Raw genomic sequence first — 18,420 nt, 5'->3', positions numbered from 1 at the left:
GGCGATGGTGGTGGCGGCGGAGGCGGAGGCGGTGACGGCGGTGGCGAGGACGGCGGTGGTGGTAGAGGCCGCGGCAAAGGAGGTGGCGGCGGATGAGGCGGAGCTGGCGACGGTGGTGGAGGAGGTGGAGGAGGAGGTGGCGGTGGTGGAGGCGGTGGCGGAGGGGACGACAGCGGCGGAGGAGGCGGCGGCGGCAGCCCGGGTGGAGCTGGTGACGGTGGTGGTGGAGGCGGTGGAGGCGGAGGAGGTGGTGGCGGCGGCGGCAGAGGAGGCGGGGGTGGCGACATCTGTGGCGACGGTGGCGGCGGCAGTCGCTGCAAAAGCGCCCGTGGCGGCGGTGGGCTATTCCTTGGAGGAGCCGGCGACGGCGGTGGCGGCGGCGAAGGACGCAGCGGCGAAGGGATCGACTGTGCTAATGGCGAGGGCGAGGGTGAGGACCGCACGGGCGGCGGCGGCGATGGCCGCTGCAATGGCGGCGATGGCGGTGGCGGCGATGGCGGCGGACCCGGCGGCGGCGATGGCGGCGACGGCGGCGACGGCGGCAACACATTGTTGATTGGAACCCTTTGAGCTACGCAGCATGTCGGTGAGAAGTATAAGGCCATTGTGCAGGAATTGCCCATGCACAAGTCTCGGAGTTGGCTGACTGGGAAATCTCCCAGGCACAGTTGTACACCTCCCCATGACCTCATGAATCGCACCCCCCAATCTGACGGAGTGTCCTGAAGCACAGACAAGTACCCAGGTGCGCTGACATTCCACGGCAGCTGATTCCAAAGCAGGGAATCGTAGGAGTTGTCAGCCGGTCGGTCGACCCATGCACTCCGGTAGATGATATACATACTGTCTCTCGCCTTGACGGAGGGGTCCACCATCAGGATAAGGCCCCGGAGCTGTGTGGTATTCGAACAGCCCTGCGCGCGGGGAACAGGGGGAGGGGCAGATGTGCATACGGCTTGTGTCGTGTGGAGATGTGTACGGCGTGTAGATGGGATGGATAGATGGTGATGTGTGAATAGTGAAGAGTGGACCAATATGTAGAGCATTACGCGGCAATCAACAGTCCTGTTTGAGTGGGAGGCCATCACTCAAGAATCAGGCGGTGGTGAGCGGGCTGGGGGGTTTTGCGGGGTAGGAAGGGAGGGGGGTGGAGCGACGGGGACTTGGGGTTTGGGCACTAAGTGGATGAGACTGACAGACTGACAGACTGACAGACTGACAGACTGACAGACTGACAGACTGACAGACTGACAGACTGACAGACTGACAGACTGACAGACTGACAGACTGACAGACTGACAGACTGACAGACTGACAGACTGACAGACTGACAGACTGACAGACTGACAGACTGACAGACTGACAGACTGACAGACTGACAGACTGACAGACTGACAGACTGACAGACTGACAGACTGACAGACTGACAGACTGACAGACTGACAGACTGACAGACTGACAGACTGACAGACTGACAGACTGACAGACTGACAGACTGACAGACTGACAGACTGACAGACTGACAGACTGACAGACTGACAGACTGACAGACTGACAGACTGACAAACTGACAGACTGACAGACTGACAGACTGACAAACTGACAGACTGACAGACTCACAGACTCACAGACTCACAGACTGACAGACTGACAGACCGGCAGACCGACAGACTGACAAACTGACAAACTGACAGGCTGACAAACTGACAGGCTGACAAACTGACAGGCTGACAGACCGACATACTGACAGGCTGACAGAATGACAGAATGACAGACTGACAGACTGACAGACTGACACACACACCCGCACGCACCCTCACACAGAGTACATGTAATGGGGATCGTAGGCACTCACATCGTTCCGGGGCTGAAGTGGCTCTGTTGGGAGTGGTTTGAGATCGATGGAGAAGCATGCCGGTGGCGGTGTCTGCAGTCCCCTTGGCAACGCCAGGTCTTGCACCACCTGAACGGTGTGGTGGCAGTGGTAAAAGAAGGGTAGGTAGAATGATTTGGATGTAGGATGTAGGGCGGCAGGCCCAGCTGCTGACGAATCAACGACGTATCAGTTTTTGGGGATGCAGTGATGGCAATCCAATCATGCAACCAATCCAAGAGAGCGTTATGGGGAATTGGCGCCAATCAACATGCTACGTTGGAAATCGATATGCAGACACACACACAGATGCCCAGACGCACAGATGTACAGACAGACGTACAGACGTACAAACTGGCAGAAACATAGATACACATACAGATGCACATACAGACCTGTACGCCGGTCACTTTGAAAGGGATAGTGGGACTGTCAGGCCTGAGGCACTGCAGATTGAAGGGGGGCGGGGGTGGACTGGGGGGAGGTGAAGGGGCGGGTGGGTTTGGCGGGGGCACAGCGAGTAACGTTGCCTTGCAGTCCACTTGAAGCCTGACACTGCTTCCCGGGTAACCTGGGAAGGGTCCCACCCCGAGCAGCAACCGCCATTGCGTCGCATCCGCATTCGGGTTGCTGCCGGGCTCAAAGCAGCTGAACCTGCGTCCCGGGGGGAAGATGTCGTCAAAAATCTTCGGCAGGGCGAGGCTGAGTGCGTCTAGCGCACGACTTGTGTCGTTGACGAAGATGGGACTGCAAAGGACAATATCATTGTCCCCACAGTAGCGGTTTGTCCAAGTGTGTGCGATCCCTCTTGTATTGAGCGCGTAAATGCCGTGGTTAAAAACGGTGTACATAAGGTTCCACAGGCAGGCTCCAGACTCCCCGCCGCATGTGGTACTCTCGTTGAGGAGTTTAAGGCCGTCATATGCCAGACGGATGCAGACAAGGTCGACATACGGCGGTGGCGGGTACGGCCATGGAGGCGGCGGCCTGGGTGGTGGTGGCGGAGGCGGAGGAGAGGGAGGTCGTGGAGCAGGGGGTCGCGGTGATGGCGGCGGACCGGGGGGTGAAGGTGGCGGCGAGGGCGGCGGCGGCGGCTGGTAAAAGAAGTCTGGCTCTGGGCTCGGGGGTCGCGGTGGACGGTTAGGTGGCTGACGCGGGCGCCAAATAAGGGGTTGCTTAGGGGCTTGGGGACTGCGGGAGATGCAAGAGCTCCGGCGCTGGAAGCTGTAGAAGCATGACCGCTCTTCCTGCCGCGGCGCAACAACGGAAGCGGTGAAGTTGTACGGGGCCGCAGATCGCGGCGGGCACCACTCAGGCAGCAATTCGTCAACGAAGCGCTGGAGTAGTCCGTTTGCCAGTCGCTTTGAAACAGCTTCGATGACGTGTGGTCGCCGGAAGTATGCACCGCACACAGTCATGTAGGGATGCATGCGGGCGCCTGTAGCAGCCGTATCGCCAGGATCACACGCCTTCAGCTTGAATGGCTTTTTAAGGACATCGGTGCTGTTGTAGTTCCGGAGCCCGATGCCCTTTATGTTGCCCATTGCTGTCGCGATGTTGGATGCCGCCTGCGCGCATCGCTCCTCATCCAGTTTCAGCTGGAATCCCACCATTTCAACTGCGGGCGGCACAACCTCAATCTTGATGCAGAGCCTGCAGGACTCATTGGGTGATGTCGGGACGGTCGCTGAGTCGGGGGGCTGTGGGGAGGAAGGTGGAGGTGGAGGCGGAGGGGGCGGGGGAGGGGGAGGGGGAGGGAAAGGTGGAGGTGGAGGTGGAGGGAGATTCTGCTGGGGCATATCTGGGGTTTGGGTTTGTCCAAGTGAGGAATCAGCCTCACCATACGGGTGCGACTGCGGGTCGGAGTCACTTGGCGGCGGACCGGCATCTTCAGACATGAGGCTTCGTTCGCCCAGCCAGGGCCGGGTCGCCGCAGCGGTATCCTGGGATCCTTGGTGATGCAATAGCGGCTCATCTGTCCGCAGAGCCTCCGCAGATTGCTTGGCCGCAACGTGGACCCCGGACTCGAGTACCTCCATTGCTGGTTGCATGCAGGTACCCCCCGCGGCATCTTGCAGCATCACCCAGCAGCTGGGTTGTGGCGACGAGGGATGAGCATCAGCAAGAGCGGCATCAATTTGGGTGGATGGAGCACACCAGTGGGATGCGACAGCGCACTGATTGGGAACAGTTGCGACACCATCGCCACCCAGCCGCACACAAAGACGGGCCCGCCCGTGCTCAGCCAAGATGGATGAGCTGAAGCCGGCAGATGCGCGCAGCTGTACTGATAGATCTTTGTTATTGTATTTATCTGTTGCAATGGTGGTAGGCAGCTCGAGCGCGTACTCCAGGGGTGTGACGCTTCCACCCGGCGAGTCATGCTGCTGCAGTGTCGCCACCAACCCAATGCTGGAATCATAGCATTCTGGCCCTGCAATATTTGAGCATCAAATATGATTTGTTATGCTTCATAATATGCTTCGTTACCGTATACAAACTCCTAAAGGACATGTGTGAAAGAGAGCAGGTGGTATTAGCTCGTGCAGGACGTCGATGCTTGACGACAGCGCGACAAAAGCCTTCAGCATTAACGGAGCAATATATTCACATATTGGGCTTACTTATGTTTATATAGATGCTCTCTAAACCAGAAAGATGAAATGCTTGCCGCTCGCAAGTCGTCGCGTTGACGGAGACGAGCAGGCAAAAGGTAGGCCCAGAATCCAATAATGACAGGCTTGAGTGCTCATTGTAAAGAATATTACGATGTGCTGATATCTGAGGATTACGGCTAGAGACGCAGGCTAGGGCGAAAGCCCTGCAGTTTCACATTCCGGCACCGTCAACACCTCGCGGACGCGAGCGACAACGTGATCATAAATAATGACAGATAAATAACTTCACTTACATAATGATCGCCGTGCTGATGCAGATCAGGCGACCTGTTTGGGCCAGGCCCCGACATCGCCTGTGTCGCTCCATGTGCTGGGGCGCCGAGGACCAAAACATTTAATGAGGCGACATACCTTAAGCCGCTCTCATCAAATGTATGGAAAAAACTTACCATCCTTTACATCTTTTTATATGGCTCACGTGTCGGCTGAAGGTGCCTGACGGTTACCGCTTCACGACCCGGCTGAAGGAGGCATTTTGCACGACCATCAATACTGAAGACAAAGAGGCACCGTACATCCTTCCGATGAAATCATTCGTTTTTGCTTTTCTAGTAGCTCCCAACGTGCGCCTGCGTGCACATCTACCTGATGTTCCAGCAGTAGTGCATAAAACCGTTGGAGCGAATCTTCCAAGGTCACGAAACTATCGCGCGAGGCAACGGTCGGCAACGCTGGCGATTGCTTAAACGACAGCGGAATGAGATCTCGCGGTCTGAATTAATGATCTCAACCTGACCAAAATCTACAGCTGTTTGGAAAGGTGTCTATGCCGATGTCCAAAGAGGCAGGAAATGTTCTTTACGACCCCGTAAGCGCAGTAACCCGACAGCGACAAACAACGTCGCAAGAACTTCCCACGCCTTCTGGTTTGAAGAGCGCCTTACGAAGTGAAGAAGGAACACAGAGGGCATAGATAACTGCATGAGACTGCATGAGCATTGTAGTTACACCTCGATGATGCGTGTTACGAACGCAAAAGTACTTTTCCATAGTCCTGCGAGCTCGAGTGATCGCGGCCTGGTTTACATGAGTGCACGGCCTGTGCTGTGGGGGTGGGCGGTGCGGATGGGAAGTACACCGCTGCTGCTGAGCTACCTCAGTAACATGTCGCTAGCTATCTGGGTACGCAGGAGGAAACAATCCCACCACGCGCCCGCGGTGTGATGGTTGCATCAATGCTTGCTGAGCATGACGCGGATTTGGTTGGCACTCGGCGGCGGCGTGGCTGTTGATGCTTCCGTAATTGCCAGCGGACCGACGCGCGGACTGATGATGAAGACGGAACTAAAGGCAATAACGGTATTACCGGTGCTGTTTGGTCTGATAGTTTTATTGTTTTGCAAAGTTATGCGCTTTCGTTGTTGTTCTGTTGTTCTGTTATAAAGGTCGTCACTGTTTTATGTCGGTTAGAGTTCAAAACTTTTTCAACGCGGGAAGTTGGCAAAAGCTTTGACTATATATCTTTACCACGCCTGAGGTTATTAGCGCTGAGATATGAAACCGTGTTATTTAAGCAGAGTTATTGAGCTGTCGTCGCGAAACGCGCAGCAGTAGCAGCCTGATTAGCAGCGGAGAGCTGGGCGCGAGACATACGTGAATTTCCAAAGTCGTCAAAAGCTTGTCTCCGAGGAGCTCTCTCTCTTCCGGAGTTACGCAAGCAGAGCCAGACCGCTTCTTAGGCCGCGCCCCTTTGGCTGGAGAATTATTTACCTGAGTATTGTCGGCTATTACTACGATACAATCATAAAAAGGCAGGAACAGATGATACCTATCCGAGTAACCGGAACCATTTGGTAGACAGAAGCGCGATTCTGACATGTGACATGCGTGTCGGCGTTACGGGAAATTGTAACGCGCCGAGTGTACGGCTGCATGGTCAAGGTGCAAGCCGAACGCAACCCGCGATGGCCACGTGTGTAACCGCTTCAAGGACAAGGAAAATTGGAGTTATTGTATTCCTTAAGTGTCAAAACCAGTTAGACCAAATAAACATGAATATATCTTAACTCCAGCGTTGTTGGAGATCCTTTGCAGGGACGAGCAACAACAATGCAAGGCATTGGCGTGATTGCAGCATAACTGATTCTTAAGGATTTTTTCGTTTCACATGGTTCGTCCCCCGGCGTCTGAGCTCTAAAGTTATCCTCGGTCATGACATTGGCTTGTTAGGATTGGATCGTCGCTCGCGCCTGTAGAACTGTCGAATTCCAATGTGCCGAAGTTGCGGCAAGGCGCCAAAGGACCCCAAAACTGAACGCCTGTGATTATCATATTCATGTGGATCGTTTTTCCACTTCTTGTTTTTGGCACTTAACTGTTTCCCCTTGCCTTATCTGCCTGCTACGGTAGCTACGGTACCGATAGTGCCGTGCTGCTGTGGATAAGAATCCATCCAGGCGATCTAGGTATCGTACGACGATGGTAACAGAGTTGGTTAGATAGACTCATCTTCCTCCAAAACGAACGGATTCGTTCCCTTCAATGGCAATAAGCAAATGTCAGACGCCTCATAACCGACCGGCAGCATTTTCGAGTCGCTTGCGATGCGCAGCTGGCACGGCCAAGCACTAGCTTGTAGGAAGGGCAGCACTTGACTGCACAGGGCTGCTATCACGACTGGCCACTTCGTTTATACAAAATCTATTATTATATATACATGTATATCGTAAATATACATATATATAAGGGTTTGGCACAACTGGTAACGCGCGACCATTGCCCCCGGAAGATCCCGGGCTCGATACCCGTTAGGGTATAGAATCCTTCTTAGGTGATGGACGGTGGTGACCTGGTGTAAAGTTAACTTGCGAGCCGACCAGGAATGGAGATGGGCCGCTGTCGGTCCGGGAGATTCCGTTGGATGCTGGTGGTGGGTGCGGAACCTGAGCGATCCACTGTGAAGTTGACTAGGGTGACTTGATGAGGGTGCCCCGAAATACCGGGGAAGGCAGGATTTCGCAGGGTAGCTGCCACGGGCGAAGATACACCCCCCTGTTTCACACATCATATATGAAGAGCGAGACTATGTAGACGTATATTTTTGTGTGTGTGTGAAACCAGACCGGAAGAGTGGTGCCTACGTGTGCCGCATACCCGTACCCCTGCTGCTGCTGCTGCTGCTGCTGCTGCTGCTGTTGAATTTCCCCTAGCTGTCCACCGGAGGGGGCCTCTGGGGGTTATTCATAACCCCATGATGGGTCCCCGCCACCGCCGCCGCTGCTATAACCTGCGCCGCCGAGTGGGCAGGAAATCAGGGGGGAAGCGGACTGCAAAGCGGCGGGGGCGGATTTCACACAATGGACTGGGGACGTGTCTCCTTGAGCACACCCTGTGTTGGACGCTCTTAGGGTCTCTCGCTGGCATAGCTCAGTTTGATAGGGCACCCGCTTAGTAAGCGGGAGGACTCCAGTTCGAATCTGGATGTCAGCATAAAGATGCTTCCCACACGTACGATATTACCTAATTGTATTTCTCTAAAATTATGTCATCCTACCTTCGCCATGCGTGCTATTGGTCTGGTCTGGTCACCAGACTCTGGTGAAAATAACGGAAAAAAACGATTTACAGGGCAAAAAAATGCAAAGCGTCACTTTCCACAGCGTTTCAGCCAAGGACAGTGCCCCCGTAAAGGTTTTGCGGGGGTTACGGGGGCCCCCGTAAGGTTTTCGGCCGGTACAGGAGCCTGGTACGGGGGCCCCTCCGTAACCAAAATTTGGGAGGTACGGGTGAGCCCGCAAGTTTCAGGAAGGTCAGTGTCGAACCCTGGTCTGGTGGCGCCTTTGTGTCTATGAAGCTTCCGAGTTCGATTCTTGGTTAGACACCCGACATTGTTCGGGAGGTCTAGGTACTAACTGTTGGCTTAGATGCGACGGAGCGAAGCGACTGGAGCCTTTAAGGCTAGTTCTGCGGTACTGTCGTACAACTGGGTCGCAGTGGCGACTTAAACCTTGCTGCTCTCCTGGTGAAGTTATTCTGCCTTCACACAGAAGAGCATACAGCCTTGTCCAAATAGTCAGCGTGACAGGCTGTACTTGAAGCCTTACCAATTCAATTCCGATCCACATTTGTTCAAGTTTTTTACGTTTTCCGATTTCAATTTCTTCCAATGTCAACTATTAATGATAATGCGCCATCGACTGAGAACGTCTCCACTGTTCCAGGTGGGGATGGTGGGGGTTTAGGCGCCACTGGGTCCTCCCCGCCGGCCGGCGCTGCTAAAACAGGCGCCGCGGTTTTAGAAACTGTCAGCGGTGGCGGATTGCGCGGCAGCAACCACAGGGGTGGCGGCCAGCGTGGAGGTCATGACTACGGCGGAAGTCTCGATGCAGAGCGCTATGATCGCAGTGATCGCAATGGCAATGGCCGCCGCAGCGGCAAGTAGTGAATTTCTGGTGTTAGCGCCATAAAGCGGGCCCGCGGGCCCTGCTCAGTCTTCCAGGCCCGCGCGCCGTTTCAATTCTTTAAGGACCAACGCCGGTCAGCGCAGCATGCGCAGGAGTAACCTTTTCTGGTCGCGATGAAGTTGCCAGCGAGCATCGAGTTGGACACCCGCGAGTGCAATTGAGGCGCCCGCGTGCGCAGTTGTTGGCGCCCGTGCGCGCAGACGTGAGCATCGTCGATTGCCTTCTTTATTCGCGGTGTCTTCCTCTCCCGCTTTCCTTCTATCGCCTTTTCTTGTCTTGAGTTTGTGAACAGACCGTCGTACGGGTTCACTCTGTGGCAGCGTTTGCCGTACTCTTTGGACAATTCGCGTCAAGTCAAGCGGTCCATTAAGTCGCCTTGGCAGCCGGCCGGCTGGGGGACCCGTTTTTTGCCTGTCATACTTCTTTAAGCGTTGTTCTACTTCCTCGCCTCGCCCGTGTCTCCATCAGTCCGTCCGGTGCACGCTCGCAGGCCTTCACCATCGCCAGTGAATTCCGTCTAAGGAACCATGGATTCGTTCTCCCATGACGATGCTATCGCTTTCCTGTCAGAGCTAGGGGTAGAGGCCCTCTCGCGTCCGGGCCTTGCGGAAGACGCCCAGATGTCCGTCAGTCGCAACGCCAGCCAATTCAAAAGGCAGCGCCTTTTAGGTCAGCCGCGTGGCCCACCTGCTGCAGCCCCCGACGACACACCAGCCCCCAAACGGCCCGCACCGGGCCCTGCCCCTGCCCGTCGGCCAAACCTGGACCCCGCATCAGTCCCGGCAAGCCTGGACCCCGCATCAGTCCCGCCAAGTCTGGACCCCGCATCAGTCCCGGCAAGTCTGGACCCCGCATCAGTCCCGGCAAGCCTGGCCGCCACGCATCGGAAACAACCAGCCCGTCCCGCGGTGGCACCAGAAGGTGCGAAGGCTGAGGCCCCGGGTGACTTCCGGAAGGTTAAAGGGGAGTTTTTTCTAGTCCTACTTCCGACAACGCCTTGTAGGGAGTTCGGTCGTTACCAGCAGCGGGTCAGCCTTCCACGCCGCCCCAGATGAGAGGACGCCTCTCTGGCAAAAAGAGCGCTTGGAAGGCTTGGGTTGTGAACGTGCTGGTCATCTCGTGGATCACGTCGGGCTTCCCACTCCGTTGGGACTCCAGCCCTCCCCCCCAGCACTCAGGCCGCAATCACGCTTCGGCAACCGCCAACGCCGCGTTCGTTGACGAAGCCATCGCAGATCTGTTGGCGTCGGGCACAGCCCGCGTATGGGGACTACTCCCGCTACTTTACCCCAATGACGTCTGGAGTCGACACGTTCAGGTTCTCATGGGGGCGCAGGTGCTGGGCGAACCCGCCCTTTCACCTCCTCCTCAAGGTGTTGCAGCACGCCGAGGCCTGCAAGTCCCGGCTCTGCCTTGTCGCACCTTTCTGGCCTACCCGCGACTGGTGGCCTTTCATCACGGCCGACGGGGTCTGGTTCAAACCCTTCATGAGCGGAGCCCGCGTGCTCGGCCGGGCCTCAGATGTTTTCCTGGCCCGCACCTCAGGGGTCCCCCTGCCCAAAGGCGCATCACGCTGGTCCACCTTGGCCCTCCTGGTCGACTTCTCGGCCTCTAACATCAACCGCATCCGTGTCCCCACCGATCCGACCGCAACCCACGCACAGATTTAGACGCCCGGGCCGAAGCTCTCCTGGTCGCTCTTGGTGCGGAGGCGGACGCGGAGCTCTCCACTTTGGCGACTCAGTTTGCCCAAGTGGCCGGTCAGACACTCGACCCGCGGACATCCAACGAATACTCGCGGTCTTGGGAACCTTTCCGCGAGTGGTGGGCGGCCAGGCAACTGCCCGGAAGCATCTATGACACCTCGGGCGAGGTGGTGGCGCTTTACCTGCTCTCCCTGCTGAACTCGTCCAAGGAAGACAAGGTGGGGCCTGGACGGGTCCGCACAGCGAGTGCAGCAATCAGCTCCTACTTCCGCCTGGCCGGCAGAGTGTCCCCTACAGAGCACCCTGCATGCGGCATCGTCCGTGACCTCGCCGAAAAGCAACTCTAAGGCCGCAAGCTGGAACACGACGCCCTGGAGCCGGCAGACGTCACGGTGCTGGCCTGGCTGATTGGTGGGCCGGAACCGCCCCTCGACCAGCTGATGACCGTTACGGCCGTCGCAGTCATGTTCGCAGGGTTCTTTCGGTTTGATGACGCTGCGGAGATAAGCGTTCACGAGGACCTTCTGGTTATCACGGCAACTGGGATGGATGTTTTCATCCCTCGGTCCAAGACTGATCAGCAGAGACAAGGTCACTGGGTTCCCATCGCCCGTGTCGGCGGTGCCGCCTGCCCCGTAGGCCTGACAGAGCGCCTCCTCACCCTAGGACGGTACAAACGCCGCCCAGACACGCCAGACGAGGACGTCGGGCCCCTTCTGCGGCCGGTCCAGTGGAACAGGGCCGGGGGATACCTGTCGGGCCCTCTGACAGGCACGGTGGCCCAGCCGATCCACTCCCTGTCGTACCCTGCCTTCTGCCACCGGCTCAACAAGACCCTGCAGGCGGCGGGGATCACCCGCCGCATCACTGCGCATTCCATGCGCATAGGAGGAAATAGCACTGCCGCCGATCGCGGTGTGCCTGCGGACCTGCACAAGGCGCACGGCCGGTGGCGCAGCGACGCCATGGTGCAGCACTACACGCGGCGCGACGGGGAGGCGAAACTCTCCGTCTCCCGCAGCCTGGGCCTCGCCAGTGAGCAAATGTCTCTTCGGTCTGCTGTGTAAGGCCCATGGCAGAGGTGCAATTCTCGCCAAAATTGTCCAAACCACGCCGTTCAGCACCATCGGGTCAGCCAATCCACAGCCACCAGAACCAGTTAAGAGAGACAGTAACACAGAACGCTACAGAGGTGTGGAGATGAGGTCTAGTTGATGGACTAAGTTTCGCATGCTGAGATGGTGGTGGTGGCTGATCTGTCTCTACGGATGTTGGGTGACTGGATGAGGAGGGGTCTTCAGTGTGTGTGTGTGTGTGTGTGTTACATGGTTGGGGGTGCGTGACCCCATACCTGTAAGACTACCCATACGAGCCGAAGGCCCAAGGGCAATACTACAACGCCCAAAAGCCACGGAGAAAAGGAAAAACACCGCACATCAGCCCAGACTAGCGTCCAAAGGGGGTAATTGAGTTTCGGTGAGCCCACATACGTTCCAACATCCTCGCCAGACGTGCGGGTTCCCATTGCATGGCCTCCAACATACTCTGTTGATGATCGAATCCCTCTTCAGCACAAATATCATTATAGGCTGGGCATTCCAATAACACGTGTTTTTCATCCTCAATTCGGCTATTAGGACCACAACAGTGGCAAAACCGCTGCCCCCTGGGGACATGGTACTTGCCCCTTCGTGCTCTGTTCGCCTCCAAAGCCCAGCAACATAAACGAAACTGCATTAGCTTACGATGTGCTAAACGAGGAATGAAAACCTTAGCATGTGTTGGCCACATGACGGCTGCGGCTCCCGAAAAGGGCAGCCCCATCCAGTGCTTATACTTCGCCATTTGCGCTCCCGGTTGCTTCCCATCTGATGGGTACTCCTCTGGCAAGACAGTCAGACGCGTATGGTCCCAGCCGCTCATCAAACGCTCTCTTAGTGCCGTTATTATCGCTCCTTCTGGTAGAGATCTACTCAACAACCAGTCAACACGCTCCTTTACCCCCACGACTTCTTGCGGTATTCCGCTCCAAATGTTGCACTCCAAGAAGGAAAACAGTCGTAACATTGAGATTCCCCAACCCTCCCATTCCGGGTTGGTCAGGGCATCGGTTACCTCCTGCCGTAAAACTGCATGAGCAATGGATCCCACTTGCTTTTGAAGGCGGTTCCAGAAACGGAGGAGGGGTCTAGTTGGCAGGACCCAAACCGCCGTCGGTCGTACGGTGGAATCAACCTTTCAATATGTATAGTCCATGGCCTTCCGGCTTTTACGGACCCCCTAACACTCGTGCGGCACTTGTAACTTAACGGCCGCGGATGCCCCCCTTGCACCCCCCTCCTCCCCAGGCGGCCAGACCGGGTGGGTAGCAGCCCGGGGCCCCTAACCCCACCTCCACCAGCCCGTGTGATTAGAGGACTGAATGGACTGAGCGGAAGAAGCAAATTAATAAAACAACCGGTAGTTGATCGTGTTGTGGCGGAGTGAAGTGAATGAAAGCTGTGTCCGTCCAATGTCCTGATATACTGAGTCGATGTGTGCAGTTTGTTCACCTGAGGGTGGTGCTGATGGCCGCTGGGGCTGCGGACCGCTACACGCCCGGCCGCTCGCTAGACAGCTCATATGCTCCGCCACTGGGTGCACCTCCCGGTCCCTCGTGTCGTGTCGTGTCGTGTCGTGTACGGGCAGTGGGTGGGGTCAGGTCGTACCCCCCCTGACGGCGCCCATCACCCCGCCACCCCACTACCCTAGCACACGTAGCCCTCTGCCCCTCCTCCTCCTCCCCCTCAGTGGTACTTCAGCAGGAGGTCCCATACACACACACACGCACACGCAGACTGACATGCAGACGCCCATTCGCATCTTACTTCAGGTATGTCCGTACGTCTGTATGTATTCAAGTATGTACGTATATATGGTCGTCATAATGCCGTGTATTTATTATCAGGTACGTAACAGTGCACAGTTCCGTTCCGTACAGAGAGTAGGGTGACACCGGCCCCCCACCACGCCCACCACCACACCACATCTGCCACAAGCCCCAGCCGAGCCGCAAACACCACCGACCCCCACCACCACACCACCTCACCCCGCACACCACCACCTCACCAGCCGGCATAATAACAACTCCGGCAAGCATTGGGACCCCCCCGGCTCCAGCCCCGTCAGCAGGTTCACATCACCTGCTTCGTAATCCCACACAGGGTGGTCACACACAGCTCCTCGGCAAGCAGGGCCGCAGGCTCCGGAGATTCCCCTTCGTGGGGATGGGAGCCAACCAACCAACCAACCAACCAACCAACCAGTAATTTCCCCCCTCATTTCCACGCTCCAACCCACACAGCCAAGGTCAGGTCAGGTCAGGTCAGGTCTACGTCCCGTCTAGTTTCCTGTTCTGGCTCGAAGGCCGGTGTCGCCACATGGACTGACATACCGCCGCATTACAACGGAAATAATAACGGCAACCACTCCTACAACCAACCACCGCCACCTCAGTGAGGTGACCTCACCACCCCCAACTTGCAAGGTCCCTCGACTGCGGTTGCCTAAACAGGACCGCCGCCTTCATCCCCGCCTGGAAGGCCTTCCCCTCATCCGTATATACAAAATGGTACATATGCACATGCACGGCGTATACATGTAATCGTACAGCGGTTGCGGCAGGAGAAACTCGAGTGCTTGGTCTTGTACGACCTCAGGCGTGAGTGAAGTCTAGGTGATGCCTAGGTGTGCATCATGGCGCGCTGTGCTGCCTACGTCATGCCGCCTGGTGCAGTTGCCTGGTCCAGTCGAATGGGTCCCACTGGGATTCGAACTCGCGCACCCACTGCTGCTGAGTGGCCAGGCTCTCGGGCTTCTGGCGCTGGAAGGCCATTTCCGGGGGCAGGTCCAGCAGCCCGATCAGGACCTGGGGGGAGATGAGGAAAGAGGGATGGGAGGGGAGGTAGGGCAAGCCCAAGTAAGGAGCGGAGGGAGGAGAAATACGGGTGGAAGGACTTGTGTGTGTGTATGTGTGTTCGTATATTCGGCAGGGGAGCGTGGTGGGGTTATGGTCCGGGTCAAAACGTGGCCCCTACCACCCACAAACAGCTTCACTCCCCCCTCCCACACACACCGCCCCGGGCCCACCTGTCGGCCAAAGTTGGGGTCGAACTTGGCCTCGTTGTCAATAACATGCACGTACCCGCTGCCGTACCCAAACTGTACGTAGAAGTACGGAAAGTTGGGTGGTATGGATTCCCGCAGGCCCTGCACCAAAATTGTATGTGTGGGGGGGGGGGGAAGATGCCAATGTGTGTATATAGGTGCGTGCGTGTGAGGGAGAGAGGACACGGTCCATGGGGTTAAGGACGTGCCGCCATGTGGTGGGTTGTCTGCGTCGTACACGTACAGCTTCCCTCTCATAGCCTCCCCCTGCCTCTCCCAGACGGGGTTCGGGTGGTTACCCCCCCACCCCTCCCCCACCCCACAAACTCCCCCACGCCCCATCCACTCCCCCCTTCCCCTCCCCCCCTTCCCCACTTTCACACCTTTTGTGCGGTCGTCTCTATACACGCCTTGGCGTGGTGGGTGCTCCACTCACTCTCCGCCTCCAATATGGCCTTCTTGAAATAGCCTCTGTGGGAATGAGGGGGTGGGGGGAGGGGAGGGGGGGGAGGGGAAAGACGAACCACACGCGATTTAAGCTGCTGCCAGGGTAAGAAAGTAGCAACCGAAAGAACTGACCGAAAGGCGTCCGTGGCGACTGTGACGACTGTAACCTCGGGATGACGACTGTAACCTCGGGATGAAGATTTGACGTAGAAGTAGGAAGTCCTACCTACCTAAGCCGCCAGAAATAATATAGCCAAACCGTAAACTAGTAGGTGTAGAAAAAGTAGTGAAGGCGGCGAGAAAAACATTTTTTACGTAGAAGTTGTGTAAAGTTGCTGACCAGGAGAGAAAGCTGCATTGCTGATACTGAAGGGCTGCCGGTATGCAAGTGTTCCTCCCAACCCCCCAAAAAAACTAGAACGCGCGACTGACCCGACCGACCCAAACTAAACTATTCCGGCTAGCCTACCGACGCCAACGCGAAATACCAAAGAAGCTCGAACCACCTTATTGGACTCACCTGGCCAGGCAGCAGGAGCAGCGGGCAAAGGCACATGCGAGGCAGAGAGGTGGCAAAATCGTGAGCAGCGAACGAAAAAAACAAAAACTCATGCAGATGCTGCTGAAAAGGCGTATAAAACTTGCTGACCGGGGAAGCTGGAATGAGAAAACCTAAAGAAACTATATGAAAATGGAAGAAAAGTCAGGAAGTAATAAAGATTTGCAAAGGCGGCGTAGGACGACACAGGTGGTGTCGTACGAGATGACCTAGTGACGCATTGGACGGGATGACGCATGGGACGGGATGACGCATTGGACGGCGTGTACGCCGGCAGAACAGGGTGAAGGCAAAACAGGGGGGGGGAGGGGGAGGGTTACGGTTGAGGCGTTTCGTTCGTTTGTTTTGTCATTCGGGAGAGCGGGGGAAATCACAGGATGCAAGAAACTCAGAAATGAACGTGGTCCCGCGTCCAAAGTGCGAAACTGCCCCTAGCGAGTCCTAAGCGAGCTTAAGACGAGGAGGTAATTGGGGAGGGGGCGAATGTGTGCGGGGAAGGAGGTGTCGCAGGGCCCTCCCAGCCCCAGCCGGGTTACGGGGTGAAAGGAGGAGGGCGGGATGGCGGGAGGGGGCGAATGCGGACCGATAGGGGGTGTGGGTGGACTGAAGGGACTGTGGGGGACTTCAAAGGGTAAGGCTGCTAGGAAACTCCTAGCCCTCGTACAACCCCGCGGGGCGCTTCACACCTTCTGTCTAGGTCCCAACCCAAACCCCGACCGTGTGCCAGGGTGTCTGTCGGCCTTCCCCACCCCGCAAGCCACCAGGCTTTAGTGTCTTAAAGCCTGGTTCACTACAAGGCTACGGTTCGCCCTCGAGCAGTAATCGAGGGGCCGGACGGACCTCACCACGCACGTCCTTGCAGCCCGAGGGGGGCCTTGTGTGGGTTTTACCCCTCCTTTTTTCCGTACCTCCCCCTCTCCTCCTCCAGCAATTTTTTCCCCGCTTACTGCTTTGCCCCTGCACTGGCCTTTTCCAACCAAGCGCGGGGGCCCACCCCCAAACCTCCACCCCTACCCCCGAACCCGCAAGCCTACCTGGCTTTCTCCAGCTGCCGCTCCGAAACCGGTACGACATCGAGGAAGCCATGTGGATGCCCTCGCCCTCGCGTCATCATGTACGTCTCCATGAAGATGACCGACTGGCCGTGAGCGCCGTACATCCGTACGAGGCACTTGATGAAGTTCTTGACCTCCGTCCACGTCACCTCATCCAGCCCCCGTACAGAGGGGCAGTGCTCGGAGGGCGCAATGACGCAGTGTCCCCGAACCAGGCGACCGCGGTACGGCAAGCTTAGGTGGGTACACGTGCCCAGGGCGATGGTCAGGTGCTTGGCACGGTTGGGGTCTGACATCATCCGGGCGAGGGGGGGGTAGCCGGGGGGGGGGGAGCCGGGGGGGGTAGCAAGGGGGTGGGTAGCCGAGGGGTTATAATGGTCATTGGAGGGGGTTGGAGTGGAGTGCGGAAAGGGGTTGGGTGGGAATCATATGATCAAGGTGTGAAGGGGGTGAGTCCAAAGCGATGAAGTCACTGACCCACGGGGTGGTGGGGGTTGTGGAGGTGTACGGCTAGGGTGGAGCCCCGCATACACCCACACCCACAACGAAGAAACATACATACACACAAACGTAGATACACACATACATACACACGGATTAGGGTGCCCCTCTCGCAGGGGAGAGCAGGGAACTGCCTCGGGAAAGGGGGCCGCTGGTGAAGCTTAACCACCCTATAACGACATACACACAAATATAGACACACATACATACACACAAACATACATATATATGTACAAACGTACATACACAGGGAGGGAGGCAGGGGCGCCATCCCCTGTTGGCCGGTTCGAGGGCGGGCCCCGCACCACAGCGGCCGAGGTGCTCAGGGACAGAGGGCCACCCACACACCTATACACACCGATACACGTCCCAACCGCTAAGGGCCAACTAACAACCGTGACAACTCACTGTTCAGACACAACGCACACCCCGCCTCCGCCGACGCCTGCCGCCGAAGATCCGCCACCTGACGACTGCGCTCGCGGTTGCGCTGGGCTTCCGTATTGCCGCGCTTGGTACGACTCTCGTACAACTCCAAACCGCCGTCATAATCGTACTCCGCGTCCACATCAAGCTCGGTGCCCCGAAACCTGCATTTGTGTGTGTGTGTGTGGGGGGGGTTATACGTACGGCACCACACGGTACGGTGCAGTGTACGGTGTACGATACAGTGATCACGGCGGGTGATGTGGTGAGATAGAGAGGGTTGCGCGGATCACAAATCCGCCGTTGTTTGTCCTCCTACCCTGCACCTCCTTTTGCGCACCACTGGCGCAGTGCACCCACCCACCCACACACACACACACACATGCCGGGGTTTCAGGTTAACTCTCCGTTTCTTTCCGTGCTGAACTATCTATCCGAAGGAAAAGAACAACCCTAAAACAACAACCCCCGCTCCATACTCCATACTCCATGCTCAACCCACTTCCGTTTCTTGGCGATGTTTGCGGCCAAATGCTCGTCCATATCCATGTTGTCATCGCCGTACTTTGCACGACGGAGCATGGTCTGCAGGTCGACCTGTCGGGAGATGGGAGGGGGGAGTCATA

The 18,420-nt window shown here is 57.0% G+C and overlaps 3 protein-coding genes across 3 annotated transcripts in view; 1 reads left to right on the top strand and 2 right to left on the bottom strand.

Annotated features, from left to right (window-relative positions):
• The window catches only part of VOLCADRAFT_98863 (uncharacterized protein), a gene marked incomplete at both ends in the record, with an annotated part of 7,875 nt that extends 2,990 nt beyond the window's left edge, over nucleotides 1-4,885 (bottom strand). Inside the window, 6 exons of the mRNA XM_002957696.1 lie at nucleotides 702-914; nucleotides 1,856-1,963; nucleotides 2,269-2,319; nucleotides 2,461-3,560; nucleotides 3,714-3,964; nucleotides 4,785-4,885. Of these exons, the coding sequence (XP_002957742.1) occupies nucleotides 702-914; nucleotides 1,856-1,963; nucleotides 2,269-2,319; nucleotides 2,461-3,560; nucleotides 3,714-3,964; nucleotides 4,785-4,885 (1,824 nt within the window). The remainder of the gene's footprint in view (nucleotides 1-701; nucleotides 915-1,855; nucleotides 1,964-2,268; nucleotides 2,320-2,460; nucleotides 3,561-3,713; nucleotides 3,965-4,784) is intronic.
• A 3,678-nt stretch (nucleotides 4,886-8,563) lies between these two features.
• VOLCADRAFT_107795 (uncharacterized protein) lies at nucleotides 8,564-13,046 on the top strand (the record flags this gene model as incomplete). The annotated part of the gene is made up of 5 exons (XM_002957720.1): nucleotides 8,564-8,711; nucleotides 9,732-9,875; nucleotides 10,619-10,878; nucleotides 11,098-11,695; nucleotides 13,009-13,046. Exons 1-5 carry the CDS (start codon nucleotides 8,657-8,659, stop codon nucleotides 13,044-13,046), a joined length of 1,095 nt encoding a protein of 364 aa, XP_002957766.1. The 5' UTR covers nucleotides 8,564-8,656.
• A 1,371-nt stretch (nucleotides 13,047-14,417) lies between these two features.
• The window catches only part of VOLCADRAFT_119773 (uncharacterized protein), a gene marked incomplete at both ends in the record, with an annotated part of 12,315 nt that continues 8,312 nt past the window's right edge, over nucleotides 14,418-18,420 (bottom strand). The window contains 6 exons of the mRNA XM_002957695.1: nucleotides 14,418-14,567; nucleotides 14,789-14,908; nucleotides 15,190-15,277; nucleotides 16,847-17,156; nucleotides 17,777-17,958; nucleotides 18,297-18,391. Of these exons, the coding sequence (XP_002957741.1) occupies nucleotides 14,418-14,567; nucleotides 14,789-14,908; nucleotides 15,190-15,277; nucleotides 16,847-17,156; nucleotides 17,777-17,958; nucleotides 18,297-18,391 (945 nt within the window). The remainder of the gene's footprint in view (nucleotides 14,568-14,788; nucleotides 14,909-15,189; nucleotides 15,278-16,846; nucleotides 17,157-17,776; nucleotides 17,959-18,296; nucleotides 18,392-18,420) is intronic.

The sequence above is a fragment of the Volvox carteri genome, assembly GCF_000143455.1.
Source record: "Volvox carteri f. nagariensis unplaced genomic scaffold VOLCAscaffold_78, whole genome shotgun sequence".
NCBI classification, from domain to species: Eukaryota; Viridiplantae; Chlorophyta; class Chlorophyceae; order Chlamydomonadales; family Volvocaceae; genus Volvox; species Volvox carteri.
Note: the sequence above shows the minus strand (reverse complement) of the source record. Positions and strands in the feature narration are given on the sequence as shown.